The following is a 26,307-nucleotide window of genomic DNA, read 5'->3' as shown; positions in this document are numbered from 1 at the left end:
TGTTAAGTCTAATAACTTTGTGTGGAGAACTTTGGAAGCGGTTGTAATGGTGTATTACATGTTTGTTTTATTTAAGGGGAGTAACGATGGATGTGGGTATGACCAAATTTGAGACAAAGACTAAAGTTATTACATTGATGGATGCTCCGGGCCATAAAGATTTCATCCCAAATATGATCACAGGAGCAGCACAGGTAGCAAACATTTCTTAACTGCACCTATCAAATAAAATGTGATGTTTTATAATTTAGTATTCTAAATTATTTGAATCTAAACTTTACATAAAAAGGTAGTGGAATCTTTAACGGAGTTTCTATATACTGCATATTAATAGTTAATCTTACTCTGTTCTGTTAGAAATATCATAAATGTAAATTTATTCCGTGCTTCCTAAGCTGTAGAAAAAATATGGGGAAAAATAAGTCTTTATTTTCAGGAAAGAAAGGAGTCTTAAAAACTAAAATGTCTTATGCTTTTTCTAAACTGAAAGCTGACATTATTTTCTGGGAATTTTAAAGGCAATATTTTAGGTTAGTTGACACATTGAGGTAAAAGGTTTTCATGTTTGTTAATGAACTATTCTGAATACTTCATTGCACTAGGATAACTCCAAGAACAGCTCAGCTTTAAATATTCAAACTTGACATGTATGTACTGCTTGACAGTGCTGAAAAAGTTTTATAGGGTAAAGTGTTGTAAGAAGCTTTGAGTGAAAACAGCAAATAACACACTATGTGGGTGTACAGGTGAAGACATTTAGGAGACTGAAGCTGGTGCAGATTGCATGGGCTAGCTTACGGGGCCATCTTGCTGGAAGCACATGACACTAGTGGTCAGGAATTTGCATTTGCTGTCTGTTGGTCTCTGGGTGAAGTTTCAGGTGTTGGTAGTTACATATTAAAGCCCTGAATGGCTGGCACCTATCTGCCAGAGAGATCACCACTTGATGTGCTGCCACAGTTGCAGTCTTGCAGAGGTGCTTGAGCTGGATTTTCCTCTGTTATGAAATGAAGAGGACTGCCAGCAGGGTATTCTCTGTGAAAGTCTTGGGACTCTGGAACTTGCTCTGCAATGTGGTCTGGAACAGCCTGAATTTGATGACCTGCCAGGCATGCTTCAAAAGCTACCATCAATTTAATAGGGTTTTTTGGAGAGAATTTGAGGGTATGTTCTCAGAATGATGAGGCATGGAAGGAAGCTTTTCTTGCTGGCTGCCTGGGCTGAATGAAATTTGTTCTGTTGCGAATGTTTGGTTTTTCAGTGTTGCTGGGTGTGTTTTATGTTGTAAGATTGAGAGTAAGGGCAGCTACAGCTTTTGTATCAATTTATTTAAATTAAATCAATTGAATGAGAAGAGATTAACAAAGCTATATATATTGTGACACAGTTCTTCGAGTGCTTGCTCATATCCATTCCAGTAGGTGTGCGCGCACCGCGTGCACGTTCGTCGGAGACTTTTACCCTAGCAACACTCGGCGGGCCGGCAGGTCGCCCCCTGGAGTGGCGCCGCAGATATACCCCTGCCAGCCTGTCGCTCCTCAGTTCCTTCTTACCGCCCGTGTCAGTTGTTGGAACTGTGGAGCGCAGTCTAACTGTTTCTCCACCTCCCTAGCGATTCTCTCGTTTTTTCTGTAAATTGTGTATATAGTTGATCTTATAACAGTAGGTTTTAGTAGTTATTTTTAGTAGCTAATAGTTTTTGTGTAATAGTTTAGAAGGGATCGGGGGTTTAGCCCCATCCACAACCCTGGTAGCTAGGCTCATGCCAGATCACCGGGCTCAAACCGTGCGACCGGCCTGCCAATAGGCCGATGCCCAACAGGCCGACCTCATGACTCCTTGCCTTACGGCTTGGCGAATCTCACTTAACGGAACAAAGTGCAGGTATTTGTAAGCGCGTTTCAGTCCCGAACTAAGAAAAGAGCGAGACATTCGCCTGAAGCATTGCTGTGGAGCGGGTTTAACTCACCGTCTTCGGGCACCGTCGCGGGTACGCGGAAACAAGCACGCTCCTCGGCACTGCCACCGCACGCCCTCTGAGAAGGCGTCATCTCCCAGTCCCGCGGCAACCAGCTTCTGGTCGGCACTGCTTGCTCTCACCGCGGAGCAAAGAAGCGAAGCCTCCTGCCAGCCCGCTATATCCGTGCCGCATTCTAGCGCTTAGCCAAACCAGACGCCGGCATCGAACTCCACCTGCTGCCAGCACCGATGTCTGCCCACACCGTTATTCCGGCCTTTGGAGGGCCATCGAGTCCGGTGCGTACCAGCCCTCCCCGGCACTGCCACAGTGAGCCCATCGTGCCTCCAGCCCCGGAGACGTCTCTGCTGCACGAAGACCTGATCGCAATGACGCGAGCCTGAGCTGCCTCGAACCCCCGCACCGCCGGTGCGGGTCCTACAATCTATTGGCCAAAAAAAAAAAAATAAAAAAAAATAAATAAAAAATAAAAAAAAAAAAAAAAAAAAAAAAAAAAAAAAAAAAAAAAAAAAAAAAAAAAAAAAAAAAAATGAAAAAAAAAAAAAAAAAAAAAAAAAAAAAAAAAAAATAAAAAAACAAAAAAAAAAAAAAAAAAAAAAAAAAAAAAAAAAGAAAAAAAAAAAAAAAAAAAAAAAAAAAAAAAAAAAAAAAAAAAATAAAAAAAAAAAAAAAAAAAAAAAAAATAAAAAAAAAAAAAAATAAAAAAAAAAAAGAAAAAAAAAAAAAAAAAGAAAAAAAAAAAAAAAAAAAAAAAAAAAAAAAAAAAAAAAAAAAAAAAAAAAAAAAAAAAAAAAAAAAAAAAAAAAAAAAAAAAAAAAAAAAAAAAAAATAAAAAAAAAAAAAAAAAAAAAAAAAAAAAAAAAACAAAAAAAAAAAAAAACGCTGGCCTCGTACGACCTTCTCCGCCGGCACCGTTGGGCACTCCAATCATTCCAGGTTCCCGGTCGCAGCGTCCCGCAGACGCTCACGGTCTCGTCATCCTCTCGGTCCGCTGCCGCTCGCAGTCCTGGTACGCCTCCCCATCAACGTTCCGGTTGTACTCGCGGTATCGGCTCGGGTCCCGGTCGCGTCCAGGACATTACAGCACTGCTCCAGATTCTGCACCGCTCGCGGCAACCGCACTCCCACAGCGATCTCGGCCATTGGCGACTCTCGGCCACCGGTCGCCTCCCGGACCGCGTGGTCGTAGGTCCCGGTCATCCTCACGGCACAGCGGGACTCCTGGTACCGCTCCCCGGCACAGCACAGGGCGGTTGCTACTGGACCGCGAGACATTTCCTCACAACGGTCTCCGCCCCACTGTGGCCATCTCGCCAGCTGTTCAATCTCCTCTCATGCTGACACGCTCTTAGGGAGAGTCGGACAAACCAATGGTTCTCGATCAGTGCGCCCTTTTGGGACTCCGTGGCTTACACAGAGCAACGGTAGCCACATCCGCCGCCGCACTCCGCCCCCTCTGACCATCAGGCACCGGATGTCCGACGGGCTAACAGACCCCCTCCAGTGAGCACGGACCAACCTCCTGCCCAGGGCATGGCCAAACAGGAGCGCCCCTGGATTGCCCCACAGGAACCAGGAGTCTCTCCAAGACCCTTTTGGTCCCTGGTATGTCTTCTTCCTCATTCTTCCCCGGATGAGGCTGTGGCAGAATGGCAACGTCCAGCGGCCGCCCCCTAATCGACCTAGCGTTCTCACCAGGACCTCCTCCGCCGCGTGGCCTGACATAAACTTGCCTGTGAGGAAGTTCCTGAGGGGATGACCAGTGGTCAGTATCCTCTTCGGCAGAGGCCCCCAACGAGGGTAGCGGCTCCCCTTCATTCGCTCCATCCAGGCTCGAGCCGATACAATTCTGGCAAACCCGCTCGTACCTCCTATAGCAAAAGGGCGTTGAGAGTAATATATGGTCCCGTCAAAAGGGTATGAGTCCTTATGTTCACCCTCCTCCTTGTCGTTGGTAGTCCATTCTCACGAATTGGAGCGACATGGCCAGCAAGCTCCTGCGCCCAAATCCAGAGAGGCCAGGCGTATGGACCTGTTGGGCAGGAAAATCTACTCTGCGGGAGGCCTCCAGCTCAGGGTGGCGAATCAACAAGCCCTCCTGAGTAGATACAATTTCAACACCTGGGAGGCAGTGGGGAAATTTGTAGAGCTTGTTCCCTAGGACTCCCGTCAAGAGTTCTCAGCTCTCCTGGAGGAAGGGAAATAGGTTGCGAGGACCTCCCTCCAGGCCTCGTTGGAAGCCGCGGACTCGGCGGCTAGGACCCTCGCCTCGGGGATAGCTATGAGGCGTATATCGTGGCTGCAAGCGTCAGGTCTGCCATCTGAGCTACAGTATACTATACAGGACCTGCCCTTTGACTGTCAGGGTCTCTTCTCCCAGAAGACAGACCCTCACTTCCAGAGTCTGAAAGATAACCACGTGATCATGCGTTCGCTGGGAATGCACATGCTGCAGACTCAGAGACGGTCCTTCCATTCCCAACCCCAGCGATCCTACCCCCCACCTCGACCGAGACAGGACTTCTCCAGGAGGAGAGGCCGGACCTCTTGTAGGCGCCAGTCTGGCCCTCAAGAGGGTAACAGTTCCGGTCCCACCAAACCACCGGCGGGACCTAAGCCTAACTTTTGAAGGTGCGCCCAAGAGCAATGTACCAATTTCCCCCCAGGATCCCGTTCAGTTCGCCAACCGCCTCACTGCTTTCTTCCCTGCATGGTCCCAGCTAACAACGGACCGCTGGGTCCTCAGCACGGTGGAATGTGGCTACCATCTTCAGTTTATTTCGACCCCACCTTCCCACCCTCCCTCCTCGTCCCTCTTCAGGGACCCCTCTCACGAGCAACTCCTTCTGCAGGAAGTTTCGAAGCTCCTCGCGTTGGGAGCCATAGAGGAGGTTCCAGAGGACTTAAGAGGCAGGGGGTTCTATTCCAGATACTTCCTAATTCCCAAGGCGAAAGACGGTCTCAGACCCATCTTGGATCTGTGAGCTCTGAACAAGTTTATCAAGAAGCTCAAGTTCCGCATGGTATCCCTGGGAAACATCTTTCCTTCCCTCGATCCCGGAGATTGGTACGCTGTTCTCGACATGAGGGACGCATATTTTCATATCGCAATTTACCCGCCGCACAGGAGGTTTCTTCGCTTCGTGGTGAATCGTCATCACTACCAATTTGCGGTTCTTCCCTTCGGCCTTTCCTCGGCCCCTCAAGTTTTTATGAAGTGTATGGCGGTAGTCGCCGCCTACCTCCGTTGCCATCGAATTCATGTCTTTCCTTATCTCGATGACTGGCTGATTCGAGGGACTTCCGAGGCTCAGGTTACCGGACATGTAGACATCATCAAAGGTCTGTTCTCCCGTCTAGATCTAATCATCAATCTAGACAAATCCATTCTGCATCCTACGCAGAAGATAGAATTCATAGGCGCGCTGCTGGACTCCAATCGAGCAACAGCCAGCTTGCCTCCACAGAGGTTCCAATCTATAGTCTCGCTCATTCAGGGGCTCCAAGCCTTCCCAACAACCTCTGTCCGCACCGCCCTCACTCTACTCGGTCACATGGCTGCATGCACTTGCGTGACAAAGCACGCGAGACTATGCATGCGCCCTCTGCAAATCTGGCTCTCCTCGGTCTATCGTCCACGCAGGGATGCCCTGGACATGATGATCACAATCCCGTTGCACGTGCTGGGATCCCTCAACTGGTGGTTGAACCCCTCCATGGTGTGTGCCGGTCGACCGTTCCATCCACCTCAACCCTCGCTGTCCCTAACAACGGAAGCTTCCTCTCTGGGGTGGGGCGCACACCTGGGACATCTGCGTACCCAAGGCCTTTGGTCCTTGCCAGAACTGAAGCCCACATCAATGTCCGCGAACTCAGAGCAGTCCGATTGGCGTGCCAGGCCTTCTGGCAACATCTACAGGGCCGTTGTGTTACCATTTTCATGGACAATACAATAGCCATGTGTTACATAAACAAACAAGGAGGGACACGATCTCCTCCTCTTTACCAAGAAGCAATGCAACTGTGGGACTTTTGTATAGCCCAGTCAATAGACTTGGTAGCCTCCTTTCTCCCGGGGGTCTGGAACACACTAGCGGACCGCCTGAGCCGGTCGTTCCTGGCACACGAATGGTCCATCCGTCCAGACATCCTGCTTTCTGTTTTCCGGAAGTGGGGCTTTCCCCAGATCGACGTATTCGCCTCCAAGGAGAACAGGAAGTGCCAGGTGTTCTGCTCCCTACAAGGTCGCTCCCCGGGCTCTCTTTTGGACGCGTTCCTCATTCCCTGGAAAGGAGGTCTCCTCTATGCCTTTCCACCCTTTCCCTTAGTCCACAGAGTCCTGCTCAAGCTCCACAGGGACAGGCTGATCCTATTTGCTCCGGCATGGCCGAGGCAGCACTGGTACACCATGCTGCTCGACCTGTCCCTGGCAACTCCGATACCACTGCCACTCTGCCCGGATCTTATAACGCAGGAGTTAGGCAGGCTTCATCACCCGGACCTTCCGTCCCTGCACCTGACGGCGTGGCTTCTATCTGGTTGAACGAGTCCGAGCGCCGATGCTCCAGCCAGATTCAGCAGGTCCTCTTGGGGAGCAGGAAACCTCCACGGGGGCGACTTATCTCGCTAAGTGGAAGCGGTTCTCTTACTGGTGTACACAGCATTCCCTTGTTCCTGACGCCATTTCAGTCCCTGTTGTCTTGGACTATTTATTGTACCTCAAGGGCCAGGGCCGAGCCCTCTCTTCAATTAGGCTGCATCTGGCCGCAATCTCCACCTTCCATCCTGGAGAGTCCGGCAGTTCCACCTTTTCTCACCCGATAGTTTCAAGATTCCTTAAGGGATTGGAGAGACTCTACCCCCCGGTTAAGCCCCTTCCCCTACCTGGGATCTCAACCTTATGCTATCTAGGCTCATGGCCCCTCCCTTCGAGCCGCTAGCCGCCTGCTCATTACTCTACCTGTCCTGGAAGACGGCCTTCCTGGTCGCTATCACCTCAGCCAGACGGGTATCTGAGCTCCTTGCGTTGGTGGTAGACCCACCTTACACCATCTTTCACAAAGATAAGGTGCAGCTATGACTACATCCAGCTTTTCTTCCAAAGGTGGTCTCTGCCTTTCATATTAACCAGGACATTTTTCTACTAGTCTTCTTCCCGAAGCTGCACACATCCCGCCGGGACCAACAGCTACACAACCTAGCTGTCCGCCGGGCTCTTGCCTTCTACATCCACAGGACTAAATCCTTCAGATGCTCGCCCCAGCTATTCATAGCAGTGGCAGAGTATATGAAAGGTCTGCCTGTATCTTCCCAGCAGATTTCGTCATGGGTGATGTCCTGTATCTGGACGTGCTATGACTTGGCTCACGTCCCAATTGGCCGCCTCACCGCCCATTCTACTTGGGCTCAGGCCTTGTCCGCCGCTTTCCTGGCCCAGGTTCCCATCCAGGACATATGCCGTGCAGCTACCTAGTTGTCCGTGCATACCTTTACATCACACTACGCGCTGGTTGAACAATCGAGAGACGATGCTGCCTTCGGCTCAGCGTTCTTACATTCCACAACGTCTCGCTCCAACCCCACCGCCTAGGTAAGGCTTGGGAATCACCTACTGGAATGGATATGAGTAAGCACTCGAAGAAGAAAAGACGGTTACTCACCTTTGTAACTGTTGTTTTCGAGATTGTTGCTCATATCCATTCCACACCCACGCTCCCTTCCCCACTGTCGGAGTAAGCCGGCAAGAAGGAACTGAGGAGCGACGGGCCGGCAGGGGTATATATCGCCCATAGCGGCCGCCACTCCAGGGGGCGACCTGCCGCCGCGAGTGTTGCTAGGGTAAAAGTCTCCAGAACGTGCAACGCGCGCGCGCACACCGATGGAAGGATATGAGCAACACATCTCGAAGAACAACAGTTAACAAGGTGAGTACCGTCTTTTCCTCCTCTAACCTTGGTGGGTCGTGCGCTTATTGGCGGATGTGCTCGCCCACAGATTCACCGGTGGGGCTTGGGAAACAGCCTGGAGACCTTCCCTCTGGTAGAAGTACAGTCCAGGTCAATTCCTCCTGTGTTTGATCAGGAAGTTGGGAGGTTTAGGGGGAACGTGGGCCCTGCCCTCTACCAGGTTTCCACGCCCAGGGCCCTGTGGACTGCAGCTGCTAGAGTGCCTCCTGGGTAGAGTGTGGCACACACTCCCTGGGCTACCTTCCCCATGGCCTCTTTGCAAACCTTCTTTTGTCCTCACCCACAGACCTTCCTCCTATATCATTCATAACACTTTGTATTCTCATCCTCAGCATGTACTACTCATCCAGCTTCTTGCATGCGTCTTGCTCAGTTGGCTCAACACACCTTCCTCTCCTCTGACTCCTTTTGCTTGACTGGAATGAGCCCTTTTATAGCATCAGGGGGCCTTAATTAAAGTCAGGTGCTTAACAGCCTAACCTGACTCTTAGCAGGTTAATTGGAGTCAGGTGTTTTCATTAGCCTGGAGCAGCCCCTGCTCTGGTCACTCAGGGAACAGAAAACTGCTTATCCAGTGTCCGGTATATCTCCCTTCTACTACTCTGCTGTTCCCAACTGGCCTGGGTCTATCACAATATGGATATATACATTCAAATGTATGTGATAATTTTTTTCTTTAAAAACATGGACTAAAATTTAAAAACAGCTATTAACAGAATTTATGATTTACTTAGAGAAGTCAGGATAGTCAGTTTTCATTTGCACAAAGTACTGTTTGGAGCTGCTGCTTCTGCTGTGCACAATACAGTCCGTATTCCTGTTACTGGTTCGAATGTTAGATGTTAAAATGTGTTGTAATGTTTTCTTTCATATTAGAAATAATTCCTATTTTACAATGTCTGTTTTATATTTTTGCCAGTTAGTTGTCCTTAGAAACTGACACTATAATGGCCTGCAGGAAAGTCTGAGTAAACTGTTCTGCGGACATAATTGCCAGATTTTCAGTGACAGGCAAGAAGCAAATTTTGGCTATAATCTCATTACTATATATTTGTTTGAAAAGTAATTCCCTAGTCATATTTGTTATAATGAGTCTTACTCCATAATGGTATAGAGGGCCCTATGTAAAGTCTTGAAGTGCGTCACAGAGGTGAATATTATCATAATTTTTCAAATGGAGAAATTGTGGCACACTGAGATTGAGTTGCCCAAAATCATATAGCATGTCTATGACAGATCTACTGGCTTGTGGGTTTTTTTTATGGTGTGGATACTTATGCATGTTACAGAATGTCCGTGATTTTTTTTTTAATTTCATCTGTTTAGGTAGAAAAGGGGATCTTTAATCTCAGAAATTTTGGAAAATGCTGCACTCAACTGTATTGTTTTCTTTAATTCTATTTAAATTATTGATTCATACTGGTGACTATACACGTAAGTAACATGGTGAGAATATGCAAGTCCAGAACTTCAAATGCACCAGAGTTTTGGTCTGCAGGTGATGATTAGGTGGGGCAGAGGAATCTTTAATCCTCCCTTACACTCCTTCCATATTTAGGGCTGCCAGGGGCCATTCTAGCCTTTAATGTCTTTAGAGGTTTGAGTGATATTCTGCTGTAGGAGATTTCTGGAGATCTGCTATTGCCATGCTCCCAGCACTGTCAGGAAATGTTTATAAAGAGGTGGTGTAGAACAGACTCTGATGGCTGTAATTGGGAGTTTTGCCATTCTGAGGGAATCCCCAACTGCTGTTCTGCAAAATGCAAAGCAGCCCTATCAAAGGCCATGATCTGGTTTATAGTACACAGTGCTAATAAAATAGTTTATGCACTTTTTCAGCCCCAAGTGTAATTTTTTTTTTTAGAGCAACTGTAGATATTGGGAGGGTTAAATTTTATTTGTTGCAGCTTTGGCAGTTTCGAGGTGTGGTTGGTTGGTTAAACAAGAGTCTGATATCAGTTCCCTGTAACCTAAGGGGCTGCTTAGGCGTTGGCACGACATTACAGAGTGATGAGGTAGGATATGTCTCTGTGTCAATTGGTGTGTAGCTCAAGTCACCTCATCTTATCCCTCTTATCACTTGTGTGGAGAAAGGGCTTGAACTGGGACTCTGGCTTGGACCCAGAGTTCCTGGACAGGCCTGAGAGCACAGAGAAGGCGTTGCCCTCATACCCATTCTCAGGTTAGTAGAACCCAGGCCCTTTGATGCCCATTTGAAATCCACACTGGAACAGCTCTGTCAGGTAGTTTTAATAGTAGCTCCAGCTGGTTAATACTTTTAATAAAGTTGCTGTCTCTATATTTAACCATACTGTGGTGTACATGTCTCATTGTTTCCCTGAACACATTAGTGATCTAGAAATCAATCCTCATTCAGTTGAAGTCATGCTGATATTCTCTTGGTGAGCATAGAAGGTTAGGATGTGTTTTTGTGTGACCAGCAGGACCATATTTATCCATAACCCATTCCTTGTAGAAATTATTTTCCTAACCATCTTTTTTCTTACCTAGGCTGATGTGGCTATCTTGGTTGTGGATGCCAGCAGGGGGGAGTTTGAAGCAGGGTTCGAGACTGGTGGACAGACTCGAGAACATGGGTTATTGGTTCGCTCTCTTGGAGTAACACAGCTGGCAGTTGCAGTCAATAAAATGGACCAGGTACTTGCTTAATAGTGTTCTTTAGTGAACAGTCTTGCGTCCCTTCCTGTATGCCCTAAATTAAGGGGATATGTGTTCTGAGGCCAGAAGGTTCATCCTTCCCTCATTCTTTACACAGTTACCAGCTCTCATAATGTCTGTGTTCAGAAAGAAAAAATTCTTCTGGAGCCTATGAACTCAACATATCAACCAAGAAGGGGGAGATTTTCAAAAGCAACAAGGGGTAGTTAGGTGCTGAATTCCTATTGTGGTTTTTTAAAATCTCCTCAAAGGGTACTCTGTAATTAATCCTGCTGAAATTTACTGAAGTAAACTTCTGTCATGGGGATTGTCACCCTGATGACAGTTGCAGAGCCACCTGCGGTGCTGGTGAGTCACTTGTAAGGCATGCTGCTGCATTTGCTCAAAAACATGCTGTTTATTTAATATTACCCTTATTTTACATTTTAGTTTTAATTTATTACTAAGTACATTTAATCTAAGAGAAATCCTTGTTGAGTCTGCTTTTGTTTTGCCTTTATACCTGTGTGAATTAAAAAGCAAAATCAGGGTACTGTTCATGAACAAGTTAATTTACAGTATCTTTAGACATGAAGTAGAACTGCAGATTTACCCTACAACTTGTTCCAAATGGGTAAATTTCTGTGCCTATACGGAGCCCCATTGAATTCAGGTATATACTACGCTGTAGAATAAAGCCCTCAATTCATCTTCTTTCATAGTGTGCTCTATACTGTCTTTCTCAAAATATGGAAGAAACATTATGAAGATTTTATTAATTAGACTTAATCTTTGAACTGAAGTTTTCATAGACGATCTTAGGCAAGGTACAATATAAGAGATCAATATAATTTGTATAGAGGAATATGCCAAAATCCAGTATTTTTATCAAAATGTGTTTTTATTTTAGGTCAATTGGCAACAGGAGAGATTTCAGGAAATTACCAGTAAACTTGGCCAGTTTCTTAAACAAGCTGGCTTTAAGGTAAAGTAAATTTAAAATTATGAGATTTGTAAAGGATTAGGACCTCCTATACAGCACCCTCTTCCAGCTGGATCCAGGCTTGTGCCTGCAGAGCCAGCTCCTTCCCTGGAAAAATCCTGCCTAGGATCATCACAGAATCCAGGGAGGATAGTTTTCAGTCAGATTCATTGCTGTGGGATTTTTATTTCAAGCCTTCTTAATGAAAACTGGGATCAATGCTTCACAGCCTCTTGGGGGGGGGGTGTAAGGGGGGGAGGGGGTTGCGCGCAAGTTGCCAGTCTTTTCATAGGTGCAATGGGTAGGGTTTAATCAGCCAGCTACCAGCCTCAACCAAGGGGTATACCATCCCTTATACCTTCACAGGTTTTTGGCACTTTGTTCCCACCTTGCTGGTACACTAGGACAAAGATGGAATGAGTTTAATATCGGTTTTGCCTGGGTATATCAGCAAGGTCTGGTTTTTTGCTGTGCCCCTTGTGTTGAACCCATTAGTAAGTTCATGGGACATAGTAGAGTCTGAATTGTACCCCACTTGCCCTGCTAGTGGGTACTTAGGCAGTGTCAGGTGTGGACAGCGAGTGTTTGATGTCCTTCCAGCAGTCCCAGCCTCCTCCTTTAGATCTTCTTTGGAGTCATCAAGTTTTCATCAAGACAGAATTGACAAACCACTTTTCACTTTCATACATCTTCCTTCTGGTATCCAAGAGGTCTTGTTTAGGGGAGTTACTGTAGATTGTTGCAAGATAGTACAGATTGGGAATTAGCAAATGCAATTTTGAGACCTTTCTCATTTGAGAAGGAAGCAGGCTTTGGTCCTGACATTGTAATTGCATGATGGGGTGTGGGGGTGTCACAGGGTCTCCTGAGAGTCTTTTCTTGCCTCAGTAACTGCTCCAGCTGTTCTTAACCACGCCTGTACTTTATTGTACCCCTTCAGTAGGCCACAGCCAGGAGTGTTGTTTACATATTTTTCACAGAGAGTAGCCAGCTTCCTCTGCTTGCTTCTGGGGAAGGATACAGGATTTAGCATCAGCCAGTCCTGCCTTCCTTCAGGCTTCCTACTCTCCTCCGGAGCACTTCCTTCCTGTCTGCTTATATAGTCATAGTTGCTGTGATTCCTTACACACAATTAGCCCCTCAGCTGTATCTCTACTCAGTCAATTAGCACCCTCTGTCACTTGCCTTATATATTCGTGGGGATTTGGATGACCCTGTTGAAGTGTCACAGTTCCGGGCAACTGCCCCTGTATTTCCTTTCTGTGGTCCGGCAAGGGCACCCACTTTCTGGCTTCCAGCTCTGCAGCTGGTGCCTTTCTTAGGTAGAGACCCATCTGACCAGGGTATTTCCAGGCCAACAAGTTTCCTGCCTTCCCTGTGTTATTCCCAGCAAAAGACAGTCTGCCTAAGCAGGGCATGCTTTGCTTCTCTTCCCAGAGACTGTACACAGTGTATTTGCCCCAGTTATAAATCACCATACAGTTCTTTCTCATCAAGCCTATTTTATTCTTAAGGCAAAAGCACTGCAGAGAAAACGTTAAAAAACAGTAAGAGCCCACGTGCATGCTAATAAGCTTACCAAAGATTGCCCTTTCCAACATGAAGAGAAGTCCTTCAGATCTCTGCCCAGAGGATTTCCTGTGGTTTCAAGTTCACCATACCCTTTGCTCTGAACAAGAACACAGTCTTATGGAGCCTAAGTAGCCAAAATCCTTAGAATCACTGAAGATTAGAGTTGGAAGGGACCTCAGGAGGTCATCTAGTCTAACCTCCTGCTCAAAGCAGGACCAATTCCCAACTAAAGCATCCCAGCCCAGGCTTTGTCAAGCCTGACCTTCCAACCCTTTCCTAAGGATTGGGGCCTTCCATGGACCGAAGGTCCTGTCTATTTACTGGATCAGAATAAAAGCCCTGAATCAGTTCACCACCAGATTATTTATCCCAACCTCCTTTCTTTGTCTGCTGGTCTCTTGAGAATCTGGTTTGAACCGTAGAAGAAACTGTGCTTAGGTAATCGGCTAGACAATGGCTCCTTTCCCCAGAATAAAGCTTTGAGAGGCTGCTCATCAGAGGAATTTTAATAGCAGCCCCCTTCTCCTAGAGACATTACATACAGTCTCACAACAACATATAAGTAATTGCATTGTTAATACTGTTACCCACAAAGGTATTGCATTTAATTCAGTAAAGTGAACTTAATTCTGTAAGATTTATCCAGGATATTACATTATCTGTCACAAGGAGTATATGCATCAGTGTCTTAAGTAGTGAGGTTTCTTCTTTACGTGGTGTTCCTATGGGTGCTCCACTGTAGGTGTGCTTGAGTCCCTGCACTGCTGATCAGAGAATTTTGGTAGCAATGTCTCTTAGGCTCGCTGTATCTCCTCATGCTGCGCTAGTTGCTGGTTAATCCCCTCAGTTCCTTCTCAGCAGCCCCTGGCTAGAGGCAGAGCCATTAGCAGTCCATTAAGATTATCATTTTATTTTACATACCTATAGTTAGTCTCCTAGTTTTAGTTGCAGTCGTCTTCTCCTTTCTTATTTTATTGGAGGGAGGGAGAAAGACTTTAATTTCTTTCCTGCTTTTTCTCCCCTGTCGGGGACCCTTTTCCCCAAACGGGGTGTGCCTGGTATGCCGTTCTTCAAAAAAATACTTCGCTAGTAAAGAGGCGATCCCAATTGCAGACAAGCACTCTCTGTGGTCTTCCCCGAGGCAGTGAATGCACTTGCAACAAATGTGAGGTCTTTGTCAACAACTTTGGCCCAGATCTCACAAAGACAGAGAGGTCTGCCAGAGGATCATCTTCATGGAGGCAGCTCTCCCACCCAGGTTGCCTGGTAGGCATGAGTCTTCCCCACAGCCTTCTGGTGTCTAAGGGTGTCTAAGGGTGGGTCGAGGAAACAGGCTGCGGACCTCTCTCATAGATCATCTAAGAAGAGAGAGGGATGTTCCCACAATGAGCGCTGAGATAGCCATAAGCGATCACCATATAGCTCGGTATCTTCGGCACCGAAACCATCTCGTGGGCTTGATACCGAAGATACCCATGGCTCATGGAGGCCAGCAGCAACCAGTACTACTGACAAGCCCACGGACCTGATGGGCACGTGCACCAAGTCACTGGCACTGAAGGACAGGAGTAAGCACTCCTCTAAAAAGACGCACCTAGTATGTGAGTCCACATTGGCACTGCCAATGACGGCTTGCTCGGTACTGGAGCGACCAGTGGAGGCAAGATCCCCATCCACCACCAACGCCAGGACGATCAGTTCCAGCGGACTCCCACCATTCCAGAGACCTTTGCATGCTGAATGCACCATATTCCCCTCCTCTCGGTACTGAGACCTCTTCACCAAACACTGAAAGTATCCTCACTGCCATACCATGCCCCTCTGCCCTCTAGTGAGGGTTCAGACAGTGAGCCAGAGGAGGCAGTGTTTCAGTACTCCTCCCAAGCTCCATATGGTACTCACTACCAACAGAGTCCATAGATATACCTGCAGATGCCCCTCTACACCATCTTGATATGTCCACCCATAGGCGCCACCACCACCCCAATGGCCATATTGGGACCCTTGGGTGGTGCATTGCCAGCTTGCCTCTCAAACTTCAAGCCTTGCCTGAGAGCCCTTGAGGCATACCTCCTCAACCTCAGCATCCAGAGCTTCAGAACTGCTTCAAGATATTGAGGAACAGGAAGCCAGTACCGAGAACCATATTCTCCTCCTTCTCCAGATGAAGCTGTCATGCTCTCCTCCACCATCTCTGGCAGACAACTTTCGACCCTTCCAGGAGCTGGCAAAGAGAGTGGTAGACACTCTCTAGATACCATGGGAGGAACACCCACCATCAACTCCTTGACACCCTCCACTATACGTCCTCCTCAAAGATTACCCTCCTGATTTAATGAGGCCATTTTAGACCTGGCACAGACTGTGTGGCAGAATCCAGAATCAGTGGTGCCAACCTGCAAGTGAGCAAACAAAAAATGCTATGTCCCTGCTAAGGAATCTGAATTCCTATTCTCCCACCTGCCACCCAACCCCATCATTGTGGACTCCATAAACTCCCGGGACTGACAACACCAGTCAAGGGCTATTCCCAATCCCTTTTTGGTCAACCACTCTACAATTTTATATTGCCAGCTACCAGGCCCTCACAGCAAAATATGATTACATAAATTACTTAAAACTCAGTGACTTTATTGAAAAGATGCCAGAAACATATGGCAACCAGTTTAAGGTCATTATCCAGGAGGACCAATCAGTGGCAAAGACATTGCTGAAGTCTGCACTCGACACGGCGGCTAGGTCCATCTCCATGGCTGCGGTGATGTGATGAACATCGTGGCTTCATTTGTTGAGTTTCCCGAAAGAGGTACCCTACATCATTCTGATTGTTCCTATTTAGCTGAGACAGACTTACCTGTCACAGCTTGCATCATGCCCAATGATCCCTCTCCTGGACATTCCACACCACCTCTTGCAGAACACTGAAAAATATTTGGGGGTCATGATGAATAATTATCTGAACATCAGCTTCTGGTGGAATGTGGCCAAAAGGACTAATGGGATCTTGGGATGCATAAACTGGGGAACCTCAAATAGGAGTAGAGAGGTTATTGTACCTCTGTATTTGGCACTGGTGTGACCGCTGCTGGAATACTGTGTCCATTTCTGTTGCCCACAATTCAAGAAGGATGTTGATAAATTGGAGAGAGTTCAGAGAAGAGTCAAAAGAAATGATTAAAGGATTATAACATGCCTTATAGTGATAAGCTCAAAGAGCTCTGTCTATTTATAGCTTAACAAAAATAGGGTAAGGGGTGATTTGTTTACAGTCTATAAGTACCTGCATGAGAACAGATATTTAATAATGGGCTCTTCATTCTAACAGAGAAAGTTATAATATAATCCAATGGCTGGAAGTTGAAGTTAGACAAATACATATTGTAAATAGTGAGGGTTAATAACTATTGGAACAATTTACCAGGAGCTGTAATAGATCCTCCATCACTGACCATTTTTAGATCAAGATTGGATGTGTTTCTAAAAGATTTGCTCTAGGAATTATTTTGGGGAAATTCTGGGCTGTGTTATACAGAAGGTCACACTGGATGATCACAGTTGTCTCTTCTGGTCTTAGAATCTGTGAATTTATGCCATTGTGGCAAACTAGCAAGCTGCACTGGACTATTCCTGCCAGCTGAGGGATAGGGTTAGGGGGTTCTTCACTGAGTACAGTTGTTGATTACAGTTAATAAAGTTGCAGCCTTGCCATGTAACCTATGTTTCTGTGTTTGTCACATTGCTTTGATGTAGAGTAAATAGAAGGAAGCTGGGTCAGCCAAAAAGGCTGATTAAGTGTCTATCTTAATAGAGGCTTGGTATTATCGGGCAAAATATTTTCTTTTTCATTCAAGGGAAATGTGGAATAGTAAGCAAAGTGTCCATAAGCTTAAAAACAGTTGTATACTGAAAATGTGCTCTTTGCTGCTGCTTTTTCACAAAGGTACCATTTTAGAGATACACAGTATATTTATTTTAGAGGGTTTTTTTGTTTTGTTTTGTTGATTAGGACTCCGATGTAGCTTATATCCCTACAAGTGGTCTTGGTGGTGAAAATCTAGTCACGGGCTGTCAATCAAGTGAACTCACTAAATGGTATAAGGGAAAATGTTTGTTAGAACAAATTGGTGAGTGTGCCATTCTGCTTGATTTAATATTTATTTGGTACATTGTAATGTTGTTTATGTCAAAAATGTTCTTTTTGGGGGAGGGAAGTGTGTGTGGGGAAATAGAATGCAATATAGTTGATTACTTAAGGGAGAAATTGTGAGATAGTCATTTTGATTACTAAATACGGGAAGTCTCAAGGTATTATCAATTTTTTTTTCAGATTCTTTCAAGCCACCACAGAGATCAGTGGATAAACCATTTAGATTATGCGTGTCTGATGTTTTTAAAGGTTGGTTTTACTGTGCGTGAATTTTATTTGACCAGTCATTTTGAAGATGTAAATAAATCTCTCACTCACACACACACATTATATATGTGTGTATGTATGTATTCTGAAATAATTTTAAATTATTTTAAAATCATGTTTCTTATTATTGTTAAAAATCTGACCATAAAATAAGTATAAAAAGAGACTTCTGTTCAGGGGATTATACTTCTTTTCTGTGTGCAAAGCATGTTTATTATTGTGTATATTATTCACATTTTACTGGTAGAGAAACTGAGGTAAAAGATTGTGACTTGCTCATGGTCATATAATGAGTTGGTTGCAGAATGGGGAATAGAAGTCAGGGGTCCTGGCTTCCAATCCAGTTTTTATTCCTTGAGACCATAACTAAGTGACGCCGTGATCTCATATTTAATATCCAACCTGACATAGTAACCATTAATTTATTGCCACATCATAAATTGTATTGTTTTGCTGTTGAAACTTTAAGAATTTATCATATTGTTTGTATAGTGTGTACATACTTGGAATTAGAGTGATAGTATAGTAATCTGAACATCAGGTTTAAAAACCAGTGAAAATGGAACCAGGTTCAAATATTGGCAATGGTAGAAAAATGCAGTCCATGCAGATTGGGATTGGGTCTTTTTCAAAGAGACCTTAAAAAACTTAGGACCTATCAGCTCTGCAATAACATTGAGAATCTCATGTTAAATACTGGAATACTAGATAAGAGTTTGTCCCAATACTTTGGCCAAAATTTCCATGACTGTACTGAGTGGTGCATACCAGAGTAAACGTCATTACAGTGTTGCTATATGTATATAGTATGTAAAGCTCATTGAGAACCTTTATGATGAAAGCCTTTATTATTTGCAATAACTAATTTTGCATTGAGCTTAATTTTACAGATATAGTAATGAACTAAAATGAATAATTTCAGTAAACCTACCCTATAAAAATGTGCATTTGTCAAATTTATTTTTGGTGGTGATTATGGGAAATATGTCCCTGTTTACAGATGTAGGGTCTGTTGTTTAAATAGTTAATATTATTATAGTTGCACGTACAGATCACACTAAGAATTTTTTCATACAAGGCTAGTTTTGAACACACATCCAGCTTTGAAATTTTTGCTCATAGTTTTTTATTTTAGTTTTTTGGGGTTTTTTTGTTTGTTTTTTTCTTTTCCCTAGTATACACTGCTGTCTTACTTTCCACACTTTTGGGGTGTTAAATTTTTTTTTTATCATTTGACCAACGTGGTAATTTATCTATAAGTTTGCTCAAAGGGGGAAGAAAAATGTCCCATTGGCACATCTGGTAATGCTTCTCTAGGTACATATGCTGGAGCACCATACAATAATGGCAGTGAGTAAGTAGGAAAGGAGAAAGTGTTATTCTATGCCCCTGGTAAATATAGCATACATACATAAAAGAAATGTTTCCAGATGCACACTGAAACTTCAAAAACTTTGTTTAAAAAGACATTTTGTCTGAAACCAAACCAAACATACCTGCATATATGCAGTCTCCATAGTTCTGGAGAAAGAACTTTGCTTCAAGTGTACCAGTAAGAGCAAGAACAGTAGCATACTGCTCACTTTTTAATAAATAATGAGTGTGAACATTCATATGATTAGAAATGCACCCACCAGTATGTAGACTTTCAAAATGAGAAATATACTTTGTAAATCCACTACTTCTTTATTCATAAAAAATACTACACTCCTCCACCATTATTGTGGTACGTTTGGGTAGTAAACCAATCTTCAGCTGACTTTCTGAGAGTATAAAATATGCCAATAGAGTTTCCAGAATTTCTGGTTCATTGGACAATAAACATGCATGAATGCACGGGGGTTTATTAAAGTGTCTCAGTAAATATTTTTATCTGTAAATAGCTTTTGGGCTGCTTAAAATCAAATAGGCTAATGATCTAATTCTTGCATGAAAAAGTTAAAAACTGGATTTTTATGCAACCACATGAATTTTAAAGTACAGGGTTTCTGCTGTTAGTTAAGAAAAATATCAGATCAAGGGGTTTTGGAATTAATGGTTTGTTTTCAGTATCATGTAAAACTGGTGACTTTACAAGTAATGAATACTGACTCAGCTGAGAAAAATGCTTTTTATCACATTAAAATCTGTCTACATTGCTAATGGGTTAATTGTATACAAAAATGCACCTTACCATATAGTTAATTGTTTTATTATTTTAAATGGTTAACATGCTTATTACAGACCAAGGATCAGGATTTTGTGTGACTGGTAAAATAGAAGCAGGCTATATTCAGACTGGAGACCGACTTCTGGCTATGCCTCCCAATGAAACTTGCACAGCAAAAGGTATAGTATTCAAAAGCTTGTTTACTTTCAGGTCAATACTGGTCTAGAAACAGTTACTGAAATGGTAACAGGTTGTCAAACTGATACTAACTGTCAAACATAACATGTGAAAGCATAAACGAATTTTAGATGTGACAGTATAAATATCTGTCTTTGAAAGATATGTGAAAGTTCATATGGTTTTTCATCATTTTTACAGTGCTTGTTATTCCAGATTTGTCAGCCTCATGATTTTTTCAGTGAAAATGTGAGTTCTGCAGTTAATAGCTGTAAAATGTATGAAACACAAAAAATCATTAGTAGTCAGATTTACTTATGAGCATTGCTATTTTTGTGTGGGTTTTAAACAGCCCTTGCAGGTAAATCTTAACTTCTGAAGTTTATGTGCTGTAAGACATTCCTTGCTAGGGGAGGGAGGCACTTAGCAGCTCAACTGGATCCCAGGTGCTCAGTGGAGAATTGCAAATATATTTCTGCAGTCTTAAAAATTTCAAGGAACAATGCCAAATACGTTTTCAGCATTTAATTTTATTTTTTCACAATTTTCTTAATTCCTGTATCAACAAATGGAAGGGAGAATAAATTTGTGTTGAAAATAAGTTTTGTTTCAGTGTATTTTTCTGATGATGGTAAAAAGTTGCATAACTGAGGAAAATTGCTGAATATCTATTTGTGTCAACAATGAAGTGTACAGTATTCAGCATTGGGGGAAATTAAAACCCATTTTTCTGATTTGGTCATATGAAAGAGTTGATGCTAAATTTATTCTTTGTTTTGTACCACTGGCTAATGACTGAACAATTTAGCCCTCATGAAGAAAAATTCAGAATATTTGTCCACTGATATTTAATATGCAAAGTAATGGCTGGTACATTTAAAAATGTTAAGCTGCAAATACTTCTCCATTACATGGAACAGAAGTGAAAAACATGACACTATTATGTGTTGGAATAAAATCTTCATACAGTTTTCAGTAGCAAAGTGCATAGATATGCCCTGCTATATATATTTAAACTAGATGAAAAATAACAATGGTTTAAAACATATGTTTATATGTGTCTTTTCTCCAGTGCACTCTGTTGCTCTGGTTCCTAGTGCAACTTAGAGTCCAAGGGAAAGTTACAGCAGTCAGAGTATGCTATATACAAGCTAAGTGCGGGGATACCCTGGCCACTTTCCTACACAGGTTGCAGGAGAGTAGGAGGTAGCACAGAAACTACTATGAGAGGTCTGCGTCATCTGAGGATCCCCCATCCTATGTTGGGAAGGTCCATCTGGGGCTGGAGCATCACATAGTGGCTCAAATGTAACTGAGGATTTGGAGCCATTGTTTATTAAATGCTTACGTGTAAGGAGAAGAAAATGTAATATATTTATATTTCAGTACAAACGTGAGGCATGCTATCTTGTATATGGTATGCTACTAGCTTATCACTTCTAACAGAAAGAAAAGTCTGAACTTCGTTTATCCGTGTAGGGGAGTGCCACCTGTCGGTGAAGTAATTATCAACATGGCTTAACAAAGTAGTTCCTCATGACACTGACATGCTTGAATTTGAATGACACTGTATGCCTATTCTGGAAGGGAGCAGGAGAGACAGATTTGCAAATGAAGAAATACAGTTTGGTACATGTTAACATGAAATGTTTTTTGTTTAAATTGTTGTGATCTGCAGGGAAACAGACCTAGGTCTGTGGATGTGTGCAGTATTTATAAAGTGAAAAACTTTTGCTAACACTTATCTATCTTCTGATCAATATAATTCATTTAAAAGTCATGATGAATTTTTTACTCTCACCCATAAGTCTACACCAGTGGTCACCAACTAGTCAATCGCGATCGACTGGTTGATCCTAGAGATCTCCCAGTTGATCGCGATCTCTGGCTGTGCAGTGTGGCTGCTTCCGAAAGCCACCAGTGCAGCCCCACTGCCCTGCAGGTGGGGGGGTAGGAGTCTCCCTCCATGCGCTTGTCCTGCCTGCAAACACCGTCCCTGCAGCTCCCATTGGCCGGGAAAGCTGTGAGATCAGTGCTTGCAGAGAGGGGCAGCGCACAGAGCCGCATGCCCCCTGCCTGTCCCCCAGGGGGCCAGAGAGGTGCGTTGGCCCCTTCCGGAAGTGGTGTGGGACCAGGGTAGGCAGGGAGCCTGCCTTAGCCTTGCTGCACCTGCCACTGCCTGGGAGCTGCCGGGGGTAAGTGCTGTCCAGCAGGAGGCAGGGCCGGCTCTACTATTTTTGCCGCCCCAAGCAGCGGCGAATTACTGCCGTGGATAGCGGGGGCAGTCCATGTGTCGTTAGGGCGGCACGTGTGTTTCCGCGGTGGCAGCAATTTGGCGGCAGCTTCTGTCTTCAGCTGGAAGACAGAAGCTGCGCTGCCACAGACAGCTGAAAATAGAAGCTGCCACTAAATTTGCTGCCGCTGTGGAAACATGCGCGCCGCCCTAACGGCACACGGACTGCCCCCGCCATCCGTGGCGGCAATTCGGCATGCTTCTTGGAGGCAAAAACACACAGACCGCTACCCCTTGCAGATTGCTGCCCCAAGCACCTGCTTGGAATGCTGGTGCCTGGAGCCGGCCCTGACAGGAGGCCACACCTCAACCCTTATCCCTGAGCCCCCTCTTGGAGCCAGCACCCCATACTGCCTCCTGCACCCCAAACCCTCTCCTGTACCCCAAGCCCTACCCTGAACCCCCTCCCGGAGCCAGTAACCCATATTCCCTTCTTCACCCCGAAACCCCTCTTACACCTCAAGCCCCAGCCTGGAGCTCCCTTCCGCCATCACCCTGCACCCCCTCCTGTACCCCAATGCTCTGCCCCAGCCCAGAGCCTCCTCTTGCACCCCTCACCATCTCCCGAACCCCAACCCCCTACCCAAACCTGCTGAAAGTGAGTGAGGGCAGGGAAAAGTGAGCGATTGTGGGGTGGGTGGTGAGCAGAACGGGGCTTTGGGAAAGGAGCGGGCCTCAGGGAAGAGGAAAGGTAGATTCTGGGTTGCCCTTAGATTCAAAAAGTGATCTTGGGTGTAAAAAGGTTGGAGACCACTGGTCTACACCCAGGAGTGTATACATCAAAGACAGAATAGAATACCTATTTAAATGTTTTCTAACAGATAACCTGATGCTGCAACCCAAAGTCATTTGTTGCATTCTTCTATGATGGAGAGAGAGAGAGAGCGCTAACCCACTTAGGGTAAATGAAAGTTTCCACTAGAGCCATTAAGGAACATGAAAGGCGGTGTAAAATATGCATGTGCATCAGAGGATGGGTGGGGCCATCACTGTGGTATTAGTGCACAGTAGTATTTTCGAGACCGCATCATCTGCACTGTGTGACTGGTAACAGGTCCACTCCCATGACTTAGACAAAGCCATATTAATATACAGGGTGGAGTAAGAGCAATAAGTCCTGACAAAAAAAAATTGTTTCCTCTATGCTTTTAGTCAAAAGCTTTTACTCTCAGCCCATTCATATTGAAAACTGATGAGTAATGGTTGATGAAGCACAAATGGCCCAAACAGAGCTGTTTGTTTGTAGCTCAGAACCTAGGTACTTCACTGTGAGGTTCTGTTCTTACTCATTTCCAGGAATCACACTGCATGATGAACTAGTTGATTGGGCTGCAGCAGGAGATCACGTTAGTCTCACTTTGACCGGCATGGATATCATCAAAATCAAGTGAGTCCAAATCTGAGTTTCAGTGTAAGCAACGGTTTGTTTTTAATGAAAAACCTTTTAACTACTACACTTTACAGTCAGCGGTTTACTTGAAGAATGATTTGGTTACCAGGATATTTAAAACCAAAGTGATGCATATCACCTGGCCTGCATGTACAAACGTTGGAAACATCTGCTGCATGTGCAACGGCAACCTCAGAAGAACAGTGTTAGTGTTCGTGATTAGTTCACCCTAATACTGGCAGAAGTGATTGTAAAAGGCATTTGCTTATGCATCTCATTCTTGGAATCTTAAAACACACATCTTAATTGCTAAATGGAACTTTTGAGACTACTCTAATATTATATTCAGAATTTAGATGATAATATAAAAGATTTACCAAGAATTCACCAAACTGTAAATCATCCAGACAACAAAGTATGTCTGAATTGCTAGCACCTACAAGTCTTGTACTTGTAACTAAAAATGGCCAAACTATTTGTAGTGAACAATTCATTCATTATTCTGTTTCTAAATTATTGAGAAACAGATGTCAATTTCTTAAATAAATTGATTGATCCAGGCTTACTTAATGTTTTTTTTATAAGTATATTTCAGCCTACTCATTTCTAACAATGTGTTTGGCACAATTGTTGCAATGAGTATTGGCTATTTGTAAATTGCTATTCATGCAACATGGTTGGTAACGTAATTCATATGGCTTCTTTTCTGCTTCTGGGTCAGACAGCCAAACTCACATGGATCTTTCAAGTTGGCTGACCAAACACTTCTAGCCTCTATGTTTGTGCACATTTATACTTTGTTTCTGAAAGGAAAGACGACAGTTCCTTTGATTTCCGTCACTGCAGTGGTTATATTCCCTTGAAAAGTCCTCGTGCTGTTGTCAAATGGAGTTAGTGTGGGATTTGTGCTGTCCATGTTCTGTAGGTTGTTTGTCTTGGGTGATGTACATTTTTGGGAAGTAGAGGTCCTTAAGTTTCAGATATATTGAAATTGTTGGTATTTTGTTCTGTCCAATTCCTAGGGCATGGCTGCGTTGCCCAGACCCTTTGACCAAAGTTGTTTTTATAGTTTTGTTTAAAAGGGTACAGCTGATTTAATTGTTGTATGTTTTTGTGTTAGTGGAGATCTGGTTAGTATTGAGTGACACAGGGAATGCTCACCTTATCTCCCTTTGCCCACAAAAATATGGTTTCTTGATTTAACACTGCCAGTTGCTCTTCTTAGATTCAATGTAGTTCTATTATGAAGGTGGATTTATTTTTTCTAACTGAACATAGTGCTGATGAAAGTTGTGAGGTTTGACAATGCTGCAGATGGAAGCCCTCAGGCCACAGAACAGGTAAATAATAGGCAGCAGCACTGCAAATTTACCCATCCCATCTTGGTGAGAGATGACCTCTGGGTGACAGGCTAATTTATTCTCCTGAGTGTGTCTTCTCACCAAATGTCATTTCAGAAGAATTTTAGCAGTGGAAGTACTTGTCCATTTGGATCTTGCCATAATTCTTTGTGCTCACCCACAAAACAGCTTTTATATCCTATAGTAATGCATTTGACTGGGTGCTTTAATAGTGTGATGTTTTCTTTTCACATAGAGCAGGGGTAGGCAACCTTTGGCAAGGGTGCCGAAGGCAGCACGCGAGCTGATTTTCAGTGGCACTCACGCTGCTTGAGGCCTGGCCTCCGGTCCGGAGAGATCTGCATTTTAATTTAATTTTAAATGAAGCTTTTTAAACATTTTAAAAACCTTATTTAGTTTACATACAACGATAGTTTAGTTATATATTATAGACTTATAGAAAGAGACTTTCTAAAAATATTAAAATGTATTACTGTCACGCGAAACCTTTAATTAGAGTGAATAAATGAAGACTTGGCACACCACTTCTGAAAGGTTGCCGACCCCTGGCATAGAGCATATTAATGCCACTTCTTTTATGTAGTGTTTACTTCAAAATACACTGCTTAGCATTTTTCCAATGTGCTATCCGAATATTTGTCTTTTTTCTTCCTCTTGTAGTGTTGGCTGTATATTTTGTGGTATCAAGGAACCCATCAAAGCCTGCACTCGTTTCAGAGCTCGAGTCCTCATCTTTAATATTGATGTCCCCATTACTAAAGGATTTCCTGTAAGTCTTGAAATATTCTTCTTTGAATGTTCTGATTTTCTTTCTAGATGGCTCAGTATGCTTGTTGATAAAAATGAATTTCATACTCAAGGAGAGGAAAAACTTTAGTAAACAAAATTGCGAAATCAGTGGCATTCTCTTGAAATTCCAGATTCTAGTTTAAAGAGGATGCAGAGTTACAGCTTTCGCGGCAGATGCCTGTGCCTGCTGATTTCTGATATGTTGATATGCCCTGTTCAGAGAATGTGGGGGTTACACCCACTGGTTTCAGCCAGGCCTGTCATTAATAAGACAATGTGTGAGTGACTGTAGAAATTTACCTGGCAGTAAATTACCTAAAAATCACAGTACCTGCCACAGGACTGCACTGATGTGGTAGGGTTCAAAAATGAATAGTAACCGAAAAACTTGGAGTGAATGAAGTATTTATTGTAATGTGTAAAAGTATAACCTGTAAGAGAGATCTAGCAGTCATGTCCACAAAGATCCCATAAAGTCCAGGATGTAGCTTCCCAGGAGATAAGCTCTAACTGAAAGAACAGTGTTTATGTCTATATTATAATTTAAAGTGCCATTACGGCAAGCACAGACACATGTG

The 26,307-nt window shown here is 43.9% G+C and overlaps 1 protein-coding gene across 4 annotated transcripts in view; it reads left to right on the top strand.

The window, feature by feature from the left end:
* Positions 1–26,307, top strand: part of HBS1L (HBS1 like translational GTPase) — a 117,850-nt gene that overhangs the window by 84,951 nt on the left and 6,592 nt on the right. For all 4 annotated transcript variants that reach the window (XM_032785179.2, XM_032785181.1, XM_032785180.2 and 1 more), the window contains 8 exons: positions 77–194; positions 10,456–10,602; positions 11,513–11,587; positions 17,163–17,280; positions 17,484–17,552; positions 19,794–19,898; positions 23,486–23,576; positions 25,601–25,709. In XM_032785179.2, coding sequence (XP_032641070.1) covers positions 77–194; positions 10,456–10,602; positions 11,513–11,587; positions 17,163–17,280; positions 17,484–17,552; positions 19,794–19,898; positions 23,486–23,576; positions 25,601–25,709 — 832 coding nt within the window. The remainder of the gene's footprint in view (positions 1–76; positions 195–10,455; positions 10,603–11,512; positions 11,588–17,162; positions 17,281–17,483; positions 17,553–19,793; positions 19,899–23,485; positions 23,577–25,600; positions 25,710–26,307) is intronic.

This window comes from Chelonoidis abingdonii, chromosome 3 (assembly GCF_003597395.2).
Source record: "Chelonoidis abingdonii isolate Lonesome George chromosome 3, CheloAbing_2.0, whole genome shotgun sequence".
NCBI lineage: Eukaryota > Metazoa > Chordata > Testudines > Testudinidae > Chelonoidis > Chelonoidis abingdonii.
Note: the sequence above shows the minus strand (reverse complement) of the source record. Positions and strands in the feature narration are given on the sequence as shown.